Raw genomic sequence first — 23,995 nt, 5'->3', positions numbered from 1 at the left:
GAATTGAAAATTAAGTTTTCGGTAATGAAGTTAATTTTTATATCGAGATTTAAAAAAAAATCAGCACTCACTCGCACGGAATTTTTGTGACCAAAATACAAAACAACATACTTTGTACTTTTAATGTACATATATAAGCTTTCTATCAGATCTAAAAATTTATCTGTTTATTAAGTTAATTACACTGATAAATTACACAATATAATGAATACTTCATGACAGCAGATAATGTTATCTGCCTCCATGTAGTACCTCGTGAATATCACTAGAGAAATGTAATTGCAGAAGTGATAAGCAATTATCAATAGAGAACATTTTAACACATAAAATTACCTCAATAGGCTACACATAGAGGTCTACACTGTGGAAACTAAAGTACTGGAGAAAGGGATTTGAGATGGGAGAGGCCACACCTGTGGAGTAACGGTTAGCGCGTCTGGCCGCGAAACCGGCTGGTCCGGGTTCAATTCCCGGTCAGTGCAAATTATCTGGATGAGGTATTTTCCGGAGTTTTCCCTCAACCCAACGTGAGCAAATTCTGCGTAACTCTCGGTGCTGGACTCCGGACTCATTTCACCGGCATTATCACCTTCATCTCATTCAGATGCTAAATAACCTAAGATGTTGATAAAGCGTCGTAAAATAACCTACTAAAAAAGAGATGGAAGATCTGTTTTCTCAAATACACAAGTATAATTTTTTAAGGGTTAAAACATAAATCAGAATACAGCAATAACAAATTCATTTCTTGTTTACTGTTAGAGAAAAATAAAATAGCAATGCTTCACTGATGTGGGATATGATTCATAAAATTATTCAGCTTTTGTCACAAGTAAGAGCCATGGGATGAAGAAAAGGTTAATGGAGTTTTCTGTTATTAAAGCTTTTTATTAATAACAAAACTGAAATGAAGTGTCACACTGGGAGCAAATATATCTTTTGTGAAATGCAAGTTCTTATTATGGTGGGCATTCCATATGACATTATATGACCGAACACCAAATGTTTTCTTTTATCTCATGACCCTCATTTCTTATAAAAGTTTTAACCCTGTTATGAATCTTGGCCCACATTAGTAAAACAGAATAACTGATACAAAAGTAGTGAAAGTAGTAACGTCGATATTTTTCTCTAACAGTAAACAAAAGTAAATTTGTTATTGTTGTATTCTGATTTATTTTTAATGTTTAAGAAAATATGCTTAAGCATTTTTGCCTAAAATTAACAGGGAAGACAGTATTTGAAAGGAACTCATATCTCATATTAAATCTCTATGCCCAGTATTTGAAAGGAACTGATATCCCATATTAAATCTCTACGCTTAGTATTTGAAAGGAACTGATATCTCATATTAAATCCCTATGCTCAGTATTTGAAAGGAATTGATATCCCATATTAAATCCGTACGCTCAATATTTGAAAGGAACTGATATCCCATATTAAATCTCTACGCTCAGTATTTGAAAGGAACTGATATTCCATATTAAATCTCTACGCTCAGTATTTGAAAGGAACTGATATCCCATATTAAATCTCTACGCTCACTATTTGAAAGGAACTGATATCCCATATTAAATCTCTACGCTCAGTATTTGAAAGGAACTGATATCCCATATTAAATCTCTACGCTCAGTATTTGAAAGGAACTGATATCTCATATTAAATCCCTGCGCTCAGTATTTGAAAGGAATTGATATCCCATGTTAAATCCGTACGCTCAGTATTTGAAAAGAACTGATATCCCATATTAAATCCCTACGCCTGGTACTTTGATTTTCATAGTATAACGGGTCAGGTCGTAGCTTAGGATGTCATCCGCTTGGCGTTAGTTGCTTGCCTGGTTCCAACTGAAATTTTAATTGTTGACATACATACATACATACATACATACATACATACATACAGCCACCGGCGTAGCTCTGTCGGCTAAGGCGCTTGCCTACCGATCCGGAGTTGCGTTCGGGCACGGGTTCGATTCCCGCTTGGGCTGATTACTGGTTGGGTTTTTTCCGAGGTTTTTCCCAACCGTAAGGCGAATCCTCGGCCTCATCTCGCCAAATACCATCTCGCGATCACCAATCCCATCGACGCTAAATAACCTCGTAGTTGATACAGCGTCGTTAAATAACCAAGTAAAAAATACATACATACATACATACATACATACATACGTGGTTTTCTGCTCAAGTCTTTCACTGCAAACCCAGCATTCTCCAGTCTTCCCTATTTTTCGCCTTCCTCTTAGTCTCAGCATACGATCCATAATATTGTCTGTCATCTGATATCTCTTCTGCTCCGAACTTTTGTCCCGTTCACCATTCCTTCCAGTGTATCCTTCAGTTTCTTCTCAGCCAGTGATCCAACCAATTTATTTTTCTTTTCCTGATCAGGTTCAGCATTATTCTTTCATCTGCTCTTTCGATCACATTTTCATTTCTTATTTTGTCTGTCCATTTCACGTGCTCAATTCTTCTCAATATACACATTTCAAATGCTTCTAGTCGTTTCTCTTCACTTCATCTTAATGTCTATGTTTCTGGCCCATACAATTCCACGCTCCACAGAAAACACTTCACGAGCCTCTTCCTTAGTTGTATTGATTTTGGAGCTGAATATTCTGTCGTTTTCGTCCAAGTAATTTTTCAAACAGCGGCAATGAATTCCCGTACGGAACATAGAATATACTGAGGTGTTACGTACCTCAATTTAAATCAAAGTACAAACGTCGGCGTCGTTATGCTTTAAAAAATTGCCTTCAATTTCCTCCTGTCTGATGTTGACAAATTAAAAAACTTCCTTAGGAAATATCCGAAAATATTATGTAATAATTTAATTCCAATTAAAATATTTTGTGTGCAATTATTCGAATAGTAATATTTTTATTCTTGACGTTTCACTCGATGGATATTTTCTACCGAGAAGTTTTATTTTCCTGAAATATAGCATTCGAGATATATTTAGTTCGAATGAACGTAGACTACTTAGTCATGTCCATCTGTAGGCGTACAACAAACATTCAAATCCAAGCCGCAGCGTGATAAGTAGAGCCAATGCGGCAAAACTGTGCATTAATTAGTTTGGCTGTGATGCAATCCTAGTAGTCTGCATGTTTTTATCACATTGTTAGTGTTTAAACTCCTTTCACCTAAGTGCAAGGTTTCTAAGGTCCCTTGCTTTCACAAATTTACTAGTTTAATAGAAGTTATAGTATGGAAATTGAAGTGTTTCCGTCCTAGCCGTTTCAGCTCCAATATCCACAGTACATAAATGATTGTAAAATAGAGGAGGCTATGGAAGCTGTGGATAACAATGATTTTGTTCGATAATAATTAGAACAATTGAATAACAAATTGTTTATCATTCAAACGTGTCAACCATTATTTAATCATAACGATTAAATGTTGTTATAATTCAATTTATAATATTACTTTATTGGTTCGTTGATGATTAATATTTTATTGCTCTTGAATACAGCCTTTCTGAAAAGTAACTCTGAGGTAAATAATGACTTGAATTTTTAATGCTTTATAATTATAATGTATTACATTTATATATGGTGTGGAATTAAACCGAATTTAATTTAAATACTTATTCTGTCTCATTATAGGAGTATAACTGAATGGAAGTCATTAAAAGACTATTGATTTTATTATGCATCTATAAGACTATTATCCATTGCGGTAAGTGAATACAACATGATTTTGAAATATTGCAGAAATGCAATTGATGGCATGGACTTTATGTCAATAGTAAAACATATAATATTATGTACTGTATGTATTTATTCATACTGAAAATGGGTAAATACCCGGTGGCAGTGGTAACTAATTAACTCAATAATGACAATTATTAATAATAAATTATTTATTTACTTATTTACTAATGTTTATTGGGTGTCGTCTATTGTGCTTCACAACAGTCTGGAGCCAATAACAGTTTAGCACAAGATAATAATAATTAATACTTACTTACTTACTTACTTATGGCTTTTCAGGAACCCGGAGGTTCATTGTCGCCCTCACATAAGCCCGCCATCGGTCCCTATTCTGAGCAAGATTAACCCAGTCCCTACCATCATATCCCACCTCTCTCAAATCCATTTTAATATTATCCTCCCATCTACGTCTCGGCCTCCCCAAAGGTCTCTTTCCCTCCGGCCTCCCAACTAACACTCTATATGCATTTCTGGATTCGCCCATGCGTGCTACATGCCCTGCCCGTCTCAAACGTCTGGATTTAATGCTCATAATTATGTCAGATGAAGAATACAATGCGTGCAGTTCTGCGTTGTGTAACTGTCTCCGATTAATACTAAAAATAATAAATAACAATAAATAATAATAATAATAATAATAATAATAATAATAATAATAATATTAACAAGGAACACCCTACATTAAATGAAATACGATCAATTAAAATAACATTTAAAGTAAATCTAATTTACTGTAAGCCTATATCTTAACCTTAAGTTCGAACTAAAACCCACGAGTCCTACAACCTATATTATTACATTTATTTTCTTAATTGGCCCCATTAATATCATATTTATTGTCACAATACGAGTATAATAAATTATTGTGAATGAGTTTTAGTGCCATTGGCTGTTTCCGATGAAAACATGTCATAATTGAAGAAAATGTTCAGACGCAGCGTCCCCCTAAGGAGGGGGACTTTAATAAGGCTTATTATACAACCATTTTAATGGGTGTCTTCCACTCTTCCGTTTTTTGTAGTTTCCCACACATTGTAATGTAACCACGTGATGAAATGTTTATTTTTAATTGGTTTATTTTACGGCGTTTTATCTACTGCTATGGTTATCTAACGTCTGAATGAAATAAAGTTGATAATGCCAGCGAAACAAGTCCAGGGTCCAGCGCCGAAAGTTACCCAGCATTTATTCTTAATTGGTTGAAGTAAAATCCTTGAAAAACTTCAACTAGGTAACTTGCCCCAACCAGGAATTGAACGTGGATCCATTCGTTTCACGGTCAGAATTGAAGATCTCTCCGGAATAAGGGTGTAACCAAAAAAATCTATGAAACACGTTTCAGAAGAAAGGAAAATAATTACAGGGGCATATTTCGTTAGTCCTATATTTACTGGCAAAACCATGAGACTCGGTCATAGTCAGTTTAAGATGGAAACTTCAGTCGGATGTAATGAAATTTCTATTTATTTCCGGTGCAGAGAATTCAAGGCCGAATGGTGTTGATTACGTATCCTCTACCAATTAATTGCGACAAACATTAGTGACAATAATTTAGTTAGGTCTACTTGCATCCTGTTTCATGGCTTGGCTCAGTAATGCTAGTCAGACTGAAATCCTGTTCACACTCGGCTGAGGACACTGAAATTACTTTCACTCTTCCAATTATTTATTTTACGTAGACCTACGTACTACGCCATCTTGTTTCTCCAATTTCTGAAATTGCCAAAATTCTTTCACTATTAATTTCATCTGTGTATTTTAAAATTCTTAATTTCACAGTTTAGTGTTATACATAGCTAGTCGCGATGTATGCAATGGAGGGTGGAAGGAACTAGCCACTCTACCCCATTACCTTCTGGCCTAGTTACCTCATAAGTGGTGCCTTATCGGTATCACTTGTGAGTTTCAGACCTGTCTTCAGACAGTTGACTTCACAACAATGTCACAGTTTCATAAATGGATTCAAATTTGTAATCTGCAAATGAAATTAATACGAGTACATTTCGTTATCTACACTTCGTTTCTGGAATCTGTGGAGTATAGGAACCGAAACAAGTCCTTTGCGCAAGTGATGAGTGGAGGGGACCAGTCCAATGACCGCTCTGGGGGAAAGCATTGGTTGAATCAATCTTCTTAATATATCCAGCTGTTTGCTGACAACATAAAGTCCACTATAGTCCACTGTAGTCTATTCAGTTGTTGTTTTTCACGAGAAATGAGAGGTATTTTGATCGGTGTTCATTATAGATGCCTGTTGCTAGTAGCCAGAGTTGGGGTGTAGTCAATATATACTGCAGGGCTGTGTCTTCTGCAACTGGTATTGATGATTTTAATTTACTTCTTTTGTGGTTTATGGATGGACAGTATAGAAGAATGTGTTCCAGATCTTCATCATGATTATTACACCACAGACAAGTAGGATTATCAGAAATGTGAAATCGGTGTAGGTACAATTGAGTGAAAATATGACCTGTTCTGGCTCTTGTTAAAAATGTTTGAACATGTCTGGGCAAGTTTTTGTACATTTCCAGGTCATTTGGTTTCTTTTGTACAGACTGTAAAATTTTTCCTTTGTCGGAAGAGAGCCAATTGTTGATCCATAGTTTGTAAAATGAGACTTTACTGAAGCAAAGGCATTGGATAGAGATATCACTTGAAGATATCCAAAAATGATCCTCCATACATTCTTAAGTTAGATTCCATGGAACTACTCTGCAGTACATATAAGGATCACCTTCAAATTTATACAGATGGATCTCTAAATCCTAATAATGGGACATCAGGAGCAGGGTATTATATTCCAAAATATCAAGAAAGTTATTTCATACCATGTTCATCTTCCTCCAGTCTTGACACTGAATTGCTAGCTATTGATGTTGCTCTTCAGTGTGTTACTCAAATTTCTGAAAAATCTATTTGCATACTTACCGACTCCAATATAATTAAATATGTACCAAACCTATATGCACATAGAATTATTGCAATTCAGAAACAACTAAGTAAACTAAAAGAACTCCAAAAGGAAATAACATTTCAATGGATACCTAGTCATTGTGGTATACCTGGAAACGAGAAAGTCGATAATATTGCAAAACAGGCAACATATTTGCAACCAAGCAATGGTTGAAGACGAGCATCTAAAATGCCGCTCCTACCTATCATCTTGTCACGCACATCTTACCCCTTAGCGGCCGTGAGCCGATGCAGCCCGCAATACACCCCGCACTGATAAGCTCCTCCCATTCGCTTATAATAGGCTAATCAGAAATACAAATGATACTATCTGAAATTAAATTGACAAATCTGCAATGCAATTGATAATTTCTGAAATTAAATTGATATTCTCTGAAATACAACTGGAAAAGGTGTAGACGCTTTTCTTTTTCTTGATATCTTGTATGTACTTTAAATTTCACTACTCTTTTTTTTTTCAATTATTCTGTGATTTATATTGTGCTTTAAATTTCACTACTCATTTTTTTTTTTTCAATTTTTCTATGATTATAAAAACGAAACTATTTAAAACAAATGCTTCTTCAAATACATTGTGATGGATATTTTAATTTATTTCCATGAAATAATTTATGACGTCACGTAGAAAATCGTGTAAAATCACTTTTTTTACACGACGCAAATTGCATCCTCAACTGCTTCACCTATCATTGAATTATTTGCTGCACGTCAGCTAATCTGTGCGTTAAGAAAAGACGGACGGATTGGATATGTCCATAGTCAATTAAAATGATGTTTCTTACGTCACTGCAAAATGTTTCAATGAGAAAATACTTGTCATTTCAGATGACACTGTTTATTTTGTTTGTGTGCACTAGCTCCGCTTGTATTACAGCCGTCGAGTGCCGTAACTACGAAGAATATTGTTACACTTTCGACATCAGAAACGTAGTGCGCGTTTTTGTGCTGACACGCAAGCTAGCACCGGGTTAGAGTGGGGAGACTTCGTAAGTGCTATTATCGAGTGGTGTGTCATAACGTGACGCGGTATGTTACGCCCAGCGGCCCCCTGGGTAATCAGAGGCGGACGAAATCAGTACGCAGCACAGCCTAGCGAAACTGGCGGGCAGACTCTGTGTGCGCGCGCAGACAAAGAAAGGAGATTTGCGCTAAGTCAGTTGTCACTAATTCCGGAGTTTGACAAAGCAGCGGGGAATTACATTTTTACAGAGCTCGGATTATATTTCTGCCGGTGGGTGACCGGTAAATTTCAAACGCTTTATCTTACCGTTGTGGACAGAGCATTTAAAAACATTGCGAACTTATCTCCTTCCCTCCTCCTCCCTACCGCAAACGTGACGTTGCACAGAGGCAGAGATATAATCCGAGATCTGTATAACTTTATCTTTAGGCTTCACACGGGGATAGTTTACAGGAGTCAAATGCTTGGAGCAAGTCGACTTTCCTTCAACTTTCCCCGTGTGATATGGTCGAGACAGTCAAGTTGTGACTTGGCGGTCAAGCAGAATTTGAGTTGACGACCCGTCAACTTTTGTGTCCACTTTCCTGTCACGTGACCAACTTGACTCCACCACTTCCCGCGTGTGAATGCGAACTTGTAGCAACTTGGCAAGTAGAAAGTTTGTAGTTTTAGGCCTATTGTCGAAGTAAATTAATAATGAGCGCCCCTCAGTGGAATTCCAACGATATCATAAAGTTTTTGGAAGTGTATGAGAAGTATGAACTTCTATGGAATATACGTGACAAAGAATACATCAATAAAAACAAGCGGGAATTATTATTCCAGAAGCTAGTCAGTGAACTCATGGAACAAGGTTTCGAAAACATAGACGTAGAAGTGGTTCGAAAAAAGTTAAAAACCCTTAAAATAGGACTCATTCTGAGATGTTTCCTGTAGCCTATTCTGCAAGATCTTCTTCAGCTAATTCTTTCAACAAGGTATTAGATGCACTGTGCATAATTCTTCTATGAATCCATTTCTTAACCCATGTTCTCTTTTCCTTTTTTTCAAGAATATTTTGTAATTTATACAATAACAAGGCGCCAATTAGCTGCACACATGCTTTAATATGTGCTGGTGGCATCTTCAGTTTCACCAAACTAAGAATGCCAGTTCACTATTGATTTTTATTAACTATAACAGAATACAAGAATTCAAACATCACTGCGAATACAGCATTCAGCGCGCGCTTTTATTCAAGCATGGTTTCAAGTTTAATGTCTCCGTGTGATCACAAATATAGCATCAAGTTTACAGACTTCAACCACTTGACTCCTGTAAACTATCCCCGTTTGACTCGGGTTTTTCACACGTGGTCCCAGTAATACACTAACACCATGACTTCATTTGCACTCACCATTTGAATTCATCACTCACAAACTCGCCACTATTTTTCCACCTAACTTCCGATATTCCCATCACATCCACTCTGTTTCTTCTCATTTCTACCTACAAGTTTTCCAATTTACTTGCTTGCAAAGGAGTCCTCACATTCCACTTTCAATCCTCATTTACATTTATTTACACTTATTATTTACTTACAAATGGATTTTAAGGAACCGAGAGGTTCATTGCCGCCCTCACATAAGCCTGCCATTGGTCCCTATCCTGTGCAAGATTAATCCAGTCTCTATCATCATATCCCACCTCCCTCAAATCCATTTTAATATTATCCTCCCATCTACGTCTCGGCCTACCTAAAGGTCTTTTTCCCTCCGGCCTTCCAACTAACACTCTATAAGCATTTCTGGATTCCTCCATACGTGTCACATGCCCTGCCCATCTCAAACATCTGGATTTAATGTTCCTAATTAAGTCAGGTGAAGAATAATTACAAAGCATGCAGTTCTGCGTTGTGTAACTTTCTCCATTCTCCTGTAACTTCATCCCTCTTAGCCCCAAATATTTTCCTAAGAACCTTATTCTCAAACACCCTTAATCTCTGTTCCTCTCTCAAAGTGAAAGTCCAAGTTTCACAACCATACAGAGCAACCGGTAATATAACTGTTTTATAAATTCTAACTTTAAGATTTTTTGACAGCAGATTAGATGACAAAAACTTCTCAACCAAATAATAACAGGCATTTCTCATATTTATTCTGCGTTTAGTTTCCTCCCGAGTGTCATTTAGGCCTCTGTGATATCCTGAACTTTCCTAATGACATATTCTAGAGCGAAATTAAAAAGTAAAGGTGATAGTGTATCTCCTTGCTTTAGCCCGCAGTGAATTGGAAAAGTATCAGATAGAAACTGGCCTATACTGACTCTGCTGTAAGTTTCACTGAGACACATTTTAATTAATCGAACTAGTTTCTTGGGAATACCAAATTCAATAAGAATATTATATAAATCTTCTCTCTTAACCGAGTCATATGCCTTTTTGAAATGTATGAATAACTGATGTACTGTACCCTTATACCTATTCCGATTTTTCTCCAATATTTGCCGAATACAAACAAATTTGATCAATAGTCGATTTATTACGCTAAAACACTTATTATTTACATTTTAAAAATATTTTCATCTTATTTGCAAACCTGAGTTAACGACGTACTGTACGAAATCTAATTAACTCTTCTAATTGTATGAAAGAATATGTCGTTGATTGATATTTTCGTAATGTGAGGCAATGTAAATGAAGACCTCCCTCGATTAAGAATGTAACCAACAAATCTATAATACACGTTTTAGGAGAAAAGGAAATCATTTCAGGGGCATATTTCGTTAGGCCTATACTTGCTAACAGAATCATTTGATTAATCAAGGATACAAGTTTATTCAGCTATTGGATGCATTCATTTATTGCTATAAATGAATGCTTCAAAATTTCTTTTTCGACCGAAGTCACATATTTAATTAATTTAATGTTACACCCTTTTTCGAGGGAGGTCTTCAAATACAAAATCACTTTGTGGACGATAAGGTCAACAAAGAAAACATTATGGATTGCCCATGTGGAAAGAAATATAAATATTAAATATAAGTAGTAAATGTAAATAATAAAATAATGTAAATACTAAATGTTGGAGGCTGCCATTTCGAGCACTTCTTGTGAGATACATTTTTCTTTTTACTTGGTTACTTAACAACTCTGTATCAATAACTGGATTATTTAGCGTTGGTGGAATCGTTGATATCGAGATGGTATTTGGCGAGATGAGACTGAGGGTTCGCTATAGATTACCTGACATTCGCCTTACTGTTCAGGAAAACATCGGACAAAAACCCATGCAAGCAATTAGCCCAAGGGAAATCGAACCCACGCCCGAACTACCGCCTGAGTTATGCCGGTGGCTTTGTGAGAGACAAAATAGTACGTTGTTAACTCAGATTTTGAAATGTTGTAAAATAATTTAAAAACGTAAATAAATATAAATACTAAGGGTAAATTAATTAAAATGATAAAGGAAAACAGTAAGCGATAGCGATAGATACGTTTAAGTTCATATTTCCTTAATCTGACTTCGCAGACCCCAAGTTCCCTATCTGCAGATGATACCTTATTTCCTGTTTAATTTTTGCACGCTTTTACTGAATCATTTTGTATAATGACCGATTGATTGATCGAAGGAATGTAAAAAAACTATTAGGCTGCAGGACCTGAGCCTCTGTTTTGTCTTAGCGATCTGGATAATTAATAAACATAAAAGTGTTGGTACTTTAATAAGGTTCTAACTGAAGAAACAAACAAGCCTTGCAGATTGCCCAAATTAAGCATTAAATACATAAAACGTGGTTTTGGTTTGCTAACTGAACGTTGTGAATGTAAAGGTGAATCTCTTTAGTTCTCGATATTCAAAGGAAGACGAAACTCCAGGGCAGTTATGTGAATTCTAAGTTTTCAAGTATAAGCTCGTATTTTCGGAAGCTATTTTATGGAACTATACCTTTTGAACCTCAATTTCGGGAAAGCTATTGTCAATTTCGGAAAAGTCATAAGCTAACCTCAGTTTCAGAAATGGTTAATTCATATTCAGAAAAAAAATAAAGTTAAGTTCGGAAAAGCTGACCTCAATTTCGGAAAATGTAAATTCAATATCGGAAATGATACCAAATTTAGAAAAGAATGAAGTCAATTTGGGATTTGAAAATGTTTCTCATTTTCAGCTATATAGTAACACTGTAATATATATATATATATATATATATATATATATATATATATATATATATATAATTTTATCATATATATTTTAAAATAAAATTGATTCTCCGTATTCTCTCAAGAGAACGGAAGAAATATATAAGGTGGGTCAAAAGTCGCTTTCCCCAATATCTGTGCAGTATGTGTACAAGTATGAAACCTAAGAACGAATGTTGGGGAAAGCGACTTTTGACTCGCCTTGTATTATTTTAGCTACACTGCCATTCAGTGAAGAATTTTTATTGACAATATTGGTTTACATGGCAAAATGTTGTGGTCAGAGAGAGAATATCATCGAAATGATAGCCGTCCAAATTTTGGATTTAAAATATCGGCATCCTTATCAATTCAAATGAACAAAAAAGAAAATGTAAATTAATGTTAAAAAAATACATAATGAAATTTTGAAAAAGAATATTCTGCGACAAGATGTGGTGGCTATCAAAACGATAAAAATTTATTGAAAATAAATAATATACATTGAATATTATAAAGATGAATAGAGATGGTGATTGATGATGTTCAGTGAAGATTTTAAAATGGTTGGTGCAATTGTCTGAAGAGTCTTATCAGGAACCTTTAATTTTCTGAGGATCTCCAATTTATACTGTATGAGTAAATTTTAAAAGTAATATTAAAGCTTTCCGAATTTAGATTTATCTTTCCGAAATTGAATTTCCTTTTTCTGAAATTAACTTTACGTCTTCCGAACTTTATATCACTATTTCCGGAACTGAAATTAATTTCCATGAAATTTAAAACACTTTTCCTAATATAATTAAACATGTTCCGAAATTGAGATTGAAAAGGTAGGCCTATAAGTAGTTGAGTTCGTCGAAATCCAATTTACACTACAATAACCTTTCCCAAGTATGCTAGGCTCTTTAGGAATAAATATGGTGAAACACAATTGATCTTGAACTTTTTAGAGTTCGAGATTAGTAATGTTACAGGCTCCCTCTTCAATCCCTCATAATCTAATCTACAGTAAAAGTATTTAGAAGTGGCCTGTTGAAACATGAGGTGCAGTGAACTTGAACGAGTTCGTTCATCCCTGATATAGTTAAGGAGTGGGTGTGTTAGAAAGTCAGAAAGAAAATCATCAATGTTCATTCATTAAGCCGAATTTTTAAATGGGCAAATTTGTCGATATATCATAATAAAATTGAAATGTTACTTTTTTTTTCGATTGCTTTGTATTTCTGCTGATACAAAATGGATGTCTTTGACAAGTCTCTGGCATCTGGCACTGAAAATAATATTTTATTTTCCGTCACTAATCATTTCAGCGAAGTAATAATTTGTTTCCCCATCACTAATAATTTCTGCGACTTTGAATGAAGCATTAGCAAGCATCAATGAACAACCCCCAACGTGACAAAATTGATAAGTCTTACTTCCGTTAAAGATTTTTATATGAACACACTTTGAATCTTTAAATAAATATGAAATTAAAGACGCTTATGTTATTCAATAACCTATAGTTCTTTTGTCACAACAGAATATTTGGTATAAAACGAATATTTCTGGATGAAAATAAATATTACGAAAGCAATCTTATAATTTTGTATTTATCTTAGGTACGAACGCTCACCAAGACCAGGAGAAAATCGACGCAATCGAATTTATACCATCTGAAATTACCGTTCAAGATGAGGAAATGCTTGCTTTGGAAAAAGAAATTAAATCCTGGTTTTTGAGCCTGAGAACTGAAGAGACTAATATCGCATTTGATAATGAATCACCTGAACCAATAGTCTTGTCACAAACACAAGAAACGACGAACATAATTTCCACAATGCCCAGTGACGTTACTAATAACAATAACTTGAGCGTTCATCATAACGAAAACAAATTATTGAATGTAACTGAGTACATTGGTAAAAGTGATCTTGAAGATCTCAAGAATTGTCCATCTGACTGTCCTCATAAATGCTCGGTTAGTAGCAATGCTTATGACAACAGCTATGAAAAACTACATACTGGTCGTTGCAAATGCAATTGTTCTCATAAAGATGTACTCAGTGACACTGAAGATGTCACCAAAAAGAATAAAAAAGTAGAAAGTGCTCTGGAGAAACATTATATTGTGTTTAAAAATACCATCAGTTCTTTAAATGAAATTATGTCGAACGACACTGCAAATGATAATAGAAATAATATTGTGGAAGGAAAGCACAGTGACTATAATAAACCGAAGAAGTTATATGTCATCGGGATTACACCTAATAACAATGGCCAGTATGTTAATGAGCAATATAAAGGTTTGACATCTGATTATAGTGAGGAAAATGTGTCCAGGAGCACTGTGTATGGAAACGATGTAGCAGTCAACGATATAGTTATTCAAACGAAAACACAAGGAGCAACGGACACAATTTCCACAACACCCAGTTACGTTACTGAGAATAGCAGTAAATCGAGCGTTCATCATAATGAAAACAAATTATTGAATATAACTGAGTACATTAGTATGGGTTATCCTGAAGATCTCAAGGATTGTCCTTCTGACTGTCCTCATAAATGTTCGGTTAATAGCAACGCTCATGACAACAACAGCTATGAAAAACCACATACTGGTCGTTGCAAATGTAATTGTCCTCATGAAGGCGTGCTCAGTGACACTGAAAATGTTATCAGAATGAGTAAAAAGGTAGAAGTTGATGTCAAGGATTGTCCTTCTGATTGTCCTCATAAATGCTCGGTTAGTAGCAATGCTCATGACAACAGCAGCTATGAAAAACCACATACTGGTCGTTGCAAATGTAATTGTTCTCATGAAGAAGTGCTCAATGACACTGAAAATGTTACCAGAATGAGTAAAAAGGTAGACGTTGATGTCAAGGATTGTCCTTCTGATTGTCCTCATAAATGCTCGGTTAGTAGCAATGCTCATGACAACATCAGCTATGAAAAACCACATACTGGTCGTTGCAAATGTAATTGTTCTCATGAAAGCGTGCTCAATGACACTGAAAACATTACCAGAAAGAGTAAAAAGGTAGAAGCTGATGTCAAGGATTGTCCTTCTGACTGTCATCATAAATGCTCGGTTAGTAGCAATGTTCATGATAACAGCAGCTATGAAAAACCACATACTGGTCGTTGCAAATGTAATTGTTCTCATGAAAGCGTGCTCAATGACACTGAAAATGTTACCGGAAAGAATAAAAAAGTAGAAGGCGATGTCAAGGATTGTCCTTCTGATTGTCCTCATAAATGCTCGTTTAGTAGCAATGCCCATGACAACAACAGCTATGAAAAACTACATACTGGTCGTTGCAAATGTAATTGTTCTCATGAAGGCGTGCTCAGTAACACTGAAAATGTTACCGGTACCAGAAAAAGTAAAATGAAAGAAGTTGATCTGGAGAAACATTATATCGTGTTTAAAAATACCATCGATTCTTCAAATGATACTCCTAATTGTATTCACAATTGCTCTGACACAAATAAATATAGAGAGACAGACGATCAAAAAGTAACAATAGCAAATAACTATTTGACTAAATCTCTGGAATCTATCGTGGAAAATTTGTTCAACGGCACTGAATATGAAAGTGGAAGTAATCATGAAAATATTAAGCATATTGATCAATCTCACTCCGACCGAAGCTTACAGAATTTAATCGTGCACGACAACGAAATTAGTTATAAAAAACATGAATATACTGAAGATATCACTTCGTTCAATACTGTCACAAGCGTGACTTCGTTAAGAACTAAGGATGATTTGACTGAAGACAGAAGTTCTGGAAATTTTGTTCTACAAGACAGTTACGTGCCACTGGAAGAAAAAACAGCAGTTTTGCCAGACTCCTTATTCGAAATTACAACACCACGCGGTAATGGTAGCTCAAACAAATTGGGCAACGACATTGGGTCATCTAAGGTCGGATCTGTACAAACACAAGCAACTGAAGAAATACTTGCACATCAGCCCATGCCCAGTGTAACTTTCAAAACTGAAAAGACGCGTTTAAATATTAAAGATACCTCCAAAAATTTAAAATCTTATGACGATATCAATGTCCAAAGCACTGTAACAACAAAAAGTGATACTTTGCCAGCATCAGACAAGTTACGTGTCACTACCGGGAAGAGAGCACAGAGGAGACGTCGTTTCGCCGCCGATGACATGATAATAAGTCAATATGAAGACAAAACTGAACCATATTCAACAAAAAGAGCTACTTATGATTCGTCAAAAAATAAGCACGCTTTGTTATCTACCAGGAAGCGTTCAAAGGGGGAAGCAGAAAATACATCCTTCAGCAATTATTTCTACTCTGTAACATTTCCAGCGTTCTTTGGTAAGTACGGCCATAGATATTTATTAAAGAATTCTTGGATTATTCTTATTGGATTAGTAATTATTATTTCAATTGTCATTATTTATTATATAACACATTTGTTTCACACTTTCAAATTAATTCTTAGTTCTGTCTACAGTGACTTAAGATACATCTTCCAGTTTGTTCTCTCTCAATTCTTTCTTTATACGATCAGTGTAATTAAATTTGTGTTTAAAATACCCTATTGTAATATCTATCTTTCAAAATTGTGTGACACTGAAGCCTTATCAATTCTCTTTGGAATTTGACTGGAGCCTGCCCAACATTTACATAAAAGGGCGTCATATGTTCACAAAGTTCCTACACGCGGCGGCAGATTGTTTGTGGAGAGAGACTAATTGACTCAAATAACGTCACCAGGAAAGGACACAATATCTCTGAAGTTGAAATCATGCTGCGGAAGAAAGGGAAAAATTAATTTCTAATGAAATTGTCACTATACAAAAAATATATACATAATTAAACGAACAGAAAATCCTTCAACAGTTTCACAAACGTTTTTATAATAATTCCCATACATTTTTGACAACTGTTCAAAATAAACTTACTATAACCTAACCATTAATCAGTGGCGTAGCGTCAATGTAAGCTAAAAAGCTTAGCTTCCCCAGTTAATAATAATTTCATAATAAATCTGCAGTTTATGGGGAAAATTATTTATTAATTTTAATAGAATTTATATTTACGCGTTAAATATTGTGATGCGGCAGCTCAGGATGATTTGTGATGCAGCAGTAAACAAGAAGCCTGCACACACCAGCTTCCAAGCAGACTGGTTTCTTCTGTGTAATCCACCCCTCAGATTTTCCATTCGTTCCTAACTAAACTACCCTAGTCGCAAGGCTCGCAAGAAGCTAGCTTTAACATTTAAAATAAGTAGTTTCCGAGTTATCCCTTTTCGTCAGTTGTGTTCAGTTGAAGTGTTAGTGTGCATTGTGGCTGATATAATAAATAATGAGTGAAATAACAGTTCCTGACACTAATTTACTTGAAATTTTTTAGGACAATTGTATTATCAAGACTGACTTACGAACAAAAGTGTGATTTAAAAAACAAATGACCGACTCCCTTGCTGTCAATGAAAGACACAACGAAAAGACAGACGCATACTTACGTAATGATAGACTACTAATATTGTGATTTCTCTAAGTATGATAGGGAGTGAGCTAATGTTATACGTATACGTGTCTATTTGTTAGAGATATGTGTAAACCGTGAAATCATATTGTACTACGTATCATTTGAGGTCATGCCTTATTGGCGTTACTTACGATGTTCCAACCGATCTTCGACTGCTGACTTGAAATTGACTACTATTTATTTTAAGACTGTATTTTTGTAATACGTTTTCTCATATTGCATGAAAGACAACTTGAGTTAGCTTCCCCTGCTCAAAATTTCATGCTACGCCACTGCCATTAATTTAATAATATTGCCCTTTGAGTACTTAATTAGTTGAAATCATATTTACCTCGTCGTAAGAAGACTGCATTTCGACCTAAGTTTCGTTATTAATGTCTTCCACTCTTCGCCGATAATATACCCACGCTCATATTATAATATGAGCGTGGGTATCAGAATGTTTAACTTCAAAGTGACGCTTAATGTTGTACGTTTTTGCCCGTACATTGATATGGATATTAAACATTGAACATTGTTGTCGTCAGATTAGACAAGATACAAGCCCTCCCAAGAGGGGTTAAATCCTGAACCGACTGTCGACGCACTTCTCTTCATTCTTATTCAAAACAGTTAAGCACAAACGATAGTATAGTCGGAGGCACCGATTTTGGCAGATGACCTCGATGACATTTCCAGTAGGCGAGCCAATATTGTTTGTGTAAGCTGCGAGAGCGAGATGCGATAACATTCTGAGTCGTTCATATTTTCATAACAGCAGCTCATATCAATTATCCATATTATGAAACACACCACGGTACAGTCCTACTCAAAGAATACCTTTAATAAATGTAAATGACTTCCATTCGCAATGATTTTACAATACATCTCCTACATTTTCTAAATTAAATTAATTCTTAATTAAAAGGAAAAAGCATTGCATTGCGCATATATATGAGTAGCTTAATATCAAAGACGGACATCTGACCTCAGATCGAAATTTAGATAATGTAGATTCTGATGCATTTTTTCATGCTCTTTTCAGTTTTGGTGACCTATATGCAAACTCTAACACTACATCTATAAAAATAAATTGTGTTAAAATATTACAAAGAACAATGTGAAACAAAAAGTGCCTCTAGATCAAAACTATGGAGACAACAGATGTCCGTCTTTGATATTAAACTACTCATATATATATATATATATATATATATATATATATATATATATCCTACCCTTACCAAATCAATAGACAAGATCTGTCCAGTAATAATCTAGGGATCGTCCACTGGTGGTGCGACAATTCAAGTTAATAAAATTACGATTCTTCTTAAGAATCAAAATATAATTTGGTTAATTGGGTAAAATTGCATGCTGCGGAAGTTAGATTTATATAAGAGTATAATAAATAGGATTGTAATGGATATTACAAGGGCAATAATTTCTTCAAACACACATTGTGAATAGAACAGAGAAGAAAGCATTTTAAAACATTCGAAATCATACAAAATATCGGAGAAACCAATTTTCCCTGCACAAATTGCACCAATTGAAAAATATAATTACCATTCACAATAAATACTGTATTTTATGGATTCTAAAAAGTTGTTTATTAATCTAGAGGTATTGGCTGGTGACTATATTAAATTCCAGCACAACATTCATTCAGAATATGTAGAAATTACACTTTGGATTTTACTAAATGTATAGGCCTGCTATCAAAAGGTGTTACATACCCCCTTAAATACTGTACATGTGTTACCTGTGCGATATCCGATGTTTAATTTTTTTAATATAATTCATAGTACTGAAACTGCCATATTGAATTCGCACAAATTGTATTATTCGTAATTTTTGTCTCGAAAACCCCTAAGATATCTAATTTAATTTTTCACCCATTTTTGTCCCACTCCACCACTTTAGGGACAAAGTCGGACTAAATAATACCTTATTCGTATTCTGTGATCGCAAAGATCCCCAGATATCGACTTTCATCGAGATCGGATGACATGAGATTTCTCACTCCCTTCTGCATTTTCATCAGTACCTTAGGATATGGTATTTAAAAAATCTAAGAATGTTTAACCAATATTGTAGGCAGTAACCTTCATTTTAAATTTTACGTCTCTAGTTAAATATAGTTTAGTGAATTTTTAAAATCGTCGTCTCCTCTCTGCTCGGAAGTAAAAAAAAAAAAAAAAAAAAAAAAAAAAAAAAAAAAAAAAAAAAAAAAAGTTATTTCAAGGGAGTAGCCTACATGACATTGAATTGTTTTACTTTCCTTATACATTTTAGAAACAATTCTGAGAGATGAGATGAATAGTCTAACCCAATTTTATGAGTGAATCTTTGTTTTAAATTTAAAGGCTGCACGTCTGCTGGTTAAAAAAAATAAATCGGTATAATTATTTTGATCATTACTGCCTCCCATTTTCCATCCCTTAATGTTCGTATTTCGTAAAACTCAGTCTTATCTATTGACTAAGGATTAACATATTTCCATATACATATATATATATAACATTATATTTCCATTTCGTACAATATTCTTGTCACGAGACATAATCATATGCTTTGTCTTTTCGGGATTTACTACCAAACCTATCGCTTTATTTGCTTCAAGTAAAATTTCCGTGTTTTCCCTAACCGTTTGTGGAGTTTTTCCTAACATATTCACGTCATCCGCATAGACAAAAAGCTGATGTAAACCGTTCAATTCCAAACCCTCTCTGTTATCCTGAACTTTCCTAATGGCATATTCTAGAGCGAAGTTAAAAAGTAAAGGTGATAGTGCATCTCCTTGCTTTAGCCCGCAGTGAATTCGAAAAGCATCAGATAGAAACTGGCCTATACGACTCTGTTGTAAGTTTCATTGAGACACATTTTAACCAATCGAACAAGTTTCTTGGGAATACGAAAGACACATATATACTACTGTAATATTTGTTTAGTTTTTGGAGGTGACTGTCCAGAGTGCACAAATACTCGGACGTGCATGTTTACTCTTATGTCCTACCCATTCCACTGCGACAGAGATAACAGCCGATCTTGCAGCGGTGAGGACTCGCTCACCAGTTCATATAAAGAAAATCCATCTGCCAAAATCCCTGGCGCGACCTATACACCATATGAGTGAATGACAGATGGAACGCATAATCCAGCAATGCCTGCAGATTATCATCGAACAGACGAGAAGAGTTGATGTCCGCCCAGGGCAGACACAGGACAGCGTCCGGGTGCCTTAGTCCTCAACGCTGTGTTGGAATGGTCTGCGGCGTAAACTATCACCAACATAGCTTTTATCATCGAATACTCACACCATAAACTTGCGGAGGAGTGTAATCTTGTAGACTTGTCTAGGAAATATGCCAACAACGAATTTTCACAAATTTTGGTATCCTTTTAGAACACCATTCTTTGAAGCACTTATAAGCACTCTCATATATTTTCTTTGACTTTTCTGGAAGTAGAAATTGACAAGCTGCACTCGTAGCCTCTTCTATGCTGTCATACATCTTTTTCTTACCAGCATTAAAATAAATCAAAATGTCTGCATACCTATTTCATGTAAATAAACAACTATTGTCCCATGGTAACATACATTAGACTGCCAATGAACAAGTCGACCTATAGACTGATATAAATGAATATAAAATTAAAATAATATACCATAAATAACTATATTTAGAATCAGTGAGTGGAAAAAATTGTATATGCAATTCGAGAGGTAAGTAGAGTTGACCATCCTCGGACTCAATATTGCTAGACTAGACGCCAGTTCGGAAGGCGGTCGGCTGCTATATGCGCCGTAGCATTTCTGGCATGTGACGTCACAAGCTTGTACAGTAGAACCAATCGGAATCAGTCTGTAACAAATACTTCCCAAGTTCGTTTCGATGGCTCAGAACGAGACTGGTACAACTAAAAAAAATTCACTTTTTGAGTTATTACCATCATTTGAACACTTGAATTGAGAACTATGCTATATGAAAGTGTTAAAACTCTAAAAATTTCCTAGTGGGACATAAATGCACATTGTTGTGCCATGATTCTCTGATTTGCCATCTACAATGGAAAACTTTAAATGGCTCTACTGAAAAATCTCTATTTTCGAGTTGTAACAGTCTCGTTCTGAGCCATCGGTTTGTTCACGTGTGAATGTTTCAATGCACTGAATAAGTAAAACTAACGTTTACTGTGTGTGTGTAAGATAAATAAATGGAAGAAGAGATTGTAAAAAGACAAGTATTGCACAGGTAGGTGCGGAAAATATTGTTTAAGGTGTATAATTATTTTAGAAACGTTGACGAGCACAACGCTGCCGGCCATCTTGATGCTGGCTGCAAAGTTGCCAACGTGCAAGAAACGACTGCAGAAGCATGTGGTGTGGGATTGAGAACCGTACAAAGAATATTATTAGTGAAGGAAAGAGGGTTTGTTTGGTGTCATGCTTACAGTAATCAACGGATAAGTTCGTTGTTGTCTTTTGATAATTTAAATTCTCTCCTGCCCTATTTGTATCGCACGTGCGCGTGAAGTACGATGTGGCAATGTTGTATGCTGCCTTGCTCTCTCTCTCTCTATCTCTCTCTCTCTCTCTCTCGACGCAAACGCTAGCAGACTACCGCCTTCCGAATTGCCGTCGACTCTAGGCCTCATTTCGTTCGGGTGCAAACGAGTCCTCGGCTGGTAAATCCTACTTACCTCCCTTACAGCATAAATATTTTTTTTTCATTTGTTTTTTGTTTGTTTCTTTCCACCCATTTCTATTTCTATTCCTACCCTTTCTTATCTTTAAATTTCTGTCTTTAATTGTTTGCTTCTTTTTCTTTTTACACTTCCCGTTCTGCTACAGGCATGTTGGTCGGTATAGTGGTGTGCTGCATAATGGTGCGTGCTGGGGGCTGGCTCTGTCGTCTCTTCAGTGAGGATTCGCAGCCTGTGCTCACAGAACAGCATGACGAACATATGTCTTCACAAAAAATAACTGTTTAAATTTGTTTCAAGTTGAATTAAATTTAGACTTATAATATTTCCATACATTTGTTGTGTTTTAAAAATGAAGTTAACGTTGTTTTTATTGTAGAAACACAGATAGACCTACACAAAATTTTTAACAAATAGTTTGTTAAGCATGCATTATATACATCGTTATAAATAAAATTCTTATCTCTAACAATTGGAATTGGTATATTTATTAAAAAGGTAACCAGGCATGTCGTGTTGCGACAAATTTTGGACAAATCGCAATATAGCGAACGCCAGTAGGGGAAGTTATCCCTACCCACATGAAATGTGCATTCGACACAACACTCGCCTATCACGTAGAGTGTCTGATGAGCTAGTAGGGGAAAAGTGGAAGGGGTCTTGGGCGGAGCTTCTACGTTCGCTATATTGCGATTTGCCCCAAATTTTCTACGCAGAGAAACTTCTTGCTTTTTTCATCTCAGAGCTGGATAACCCAAGTGTCTTGCATACAGTCACCATTTTAAAAAAGAAGTTAAGCATATCACTTGTAATCACTGTTTCAATCTAGTTGATGCACATACATTTTGCAAATCTGATTTAATTTCGGTATTTGCCATATCAACATATGATGGCTCAGAAACCTGTACATTTACAAAAATCTACAAAAGAAGGATTTTATCTCCAAAATGCATTTTAAGTCTGTAGCTGGACTAACACTCAATGATTAACAGAAAAATGAGAATACCAAGAAGAAACTTAAAATACATAACATAACCTTAGCAAAAGAATCAATATTAATGCAAAAAAACTTTGTTAAATCAAGAGCATTCGATACATACATACATACATACATACATACATACATACATACATACATACATACATACATACATACAGCTGGCCTTCTATGCCCAAGGTTGCGGGTTCGATCCCGGGCCAGGTCGATGGCATTTAAGTGTGCTTAAATGCGATAGGCTCATGTCAGTAGATTTACTGGCATGTAAAAGAACTGCGGGACAAAATTCCGGCACATCCGGCGACGCTGATATAACTTTTGCAGTTACGAGCGTCGTTAAATAAAACCATAACATTTAACATTTACATACATACATACATACATACTACAGTAGAGCATCGATTATCCGAAACAATTGGGGACGGGGGGTGTTCGGATAACTGATTTCTCGGATAACCGATCATTTACGAAAACAAATTGTACCGGTCAAGTGTCATAGGAGCAGTATGAAACAAAGAAACACTAATATTAAACACAAAACTGTACATACGTATATATTTTGTATCACACGTCTTACAAATAACACAGAAAACTAGTTTGACAAGCTCAAAATGGCCATTAAAGTAGACCTACAGTTTAGGAAAAGAAGTTCAAACTCCGTTTTTTGCTTCAGAGCTGAGACTCGTTTTTTTGCCGCAAAATCTCGCAAACAGCGCGAAACTTCTACATGGCGCGCGCGTAAATTCAAATTTGCCGACTGGACGCTTTCGGTTAACCGATGTTTCGGTTGATCAGTATTCGGATAATCGATGCTCTACTGTACGTACATACATACATACTTACATACATACATACATACATACATACATACATACATACAGTCGCCCTCGGTAGCGTAGTTGGTATAGCGCTGGCCTTCTGTGCTCGAGGTTGCGGGTTCGATCCTGGCCGAGGTTGATGGCATTTAAGTGTGTTTTAATGC

The 23,995-nt window shown here is 35.5% G+C and overlaps 1 protein-coding gene across 1 annotated transcript; it reads left to right on the top strand.

Annotated features, from left to right (window-relative positions):
- The first annotated feature begins 3,307 nt into the window (after window positions 1-3,307).
- Window positions 3,308-22,979, top strand: LOC138701760 (uncharacterized). The gene is made up of 4 exons (XM_069828986.1): window positions 3,308-3,497; window positions 3,608-3,680; window positions 13,413-16,145; window positions 22,165-22,979. The coding sequence occupies exons 2-4, from the start codon at window positions 3,620-3,622 to the stop codon at window positions 22,302-22,304; spliced, it is 2,934 nt and encodes a 977-aa protein (XP_069685087.1). The 5' UTR covers window positions 3,308-3,497; window positions 3,608-3,619; the 3' UTR covers window positions 22,305-22,979.
- The last annotated feature ends 1,016 nt before the right edge of the window (window positions 22,980-23,995 follow it).

This window comes from Periplaneta americana, chromosome 6, assembly GCF_040183065.1.
Source record: "Periplaneta americana isolate PAMFEO1 chromosome 6, P.americana_PAMFEO1_priV1, whole genome shotgun sequence".
NCBI lineage: Eukaryota > Metazoa > Arthropoda > Insecta > Blattodea > Blattidae > Periplaneta > Periplaneta americana.
This window is presented reverse-complemented; position numbering and strand designations above follow the sequence as displayed.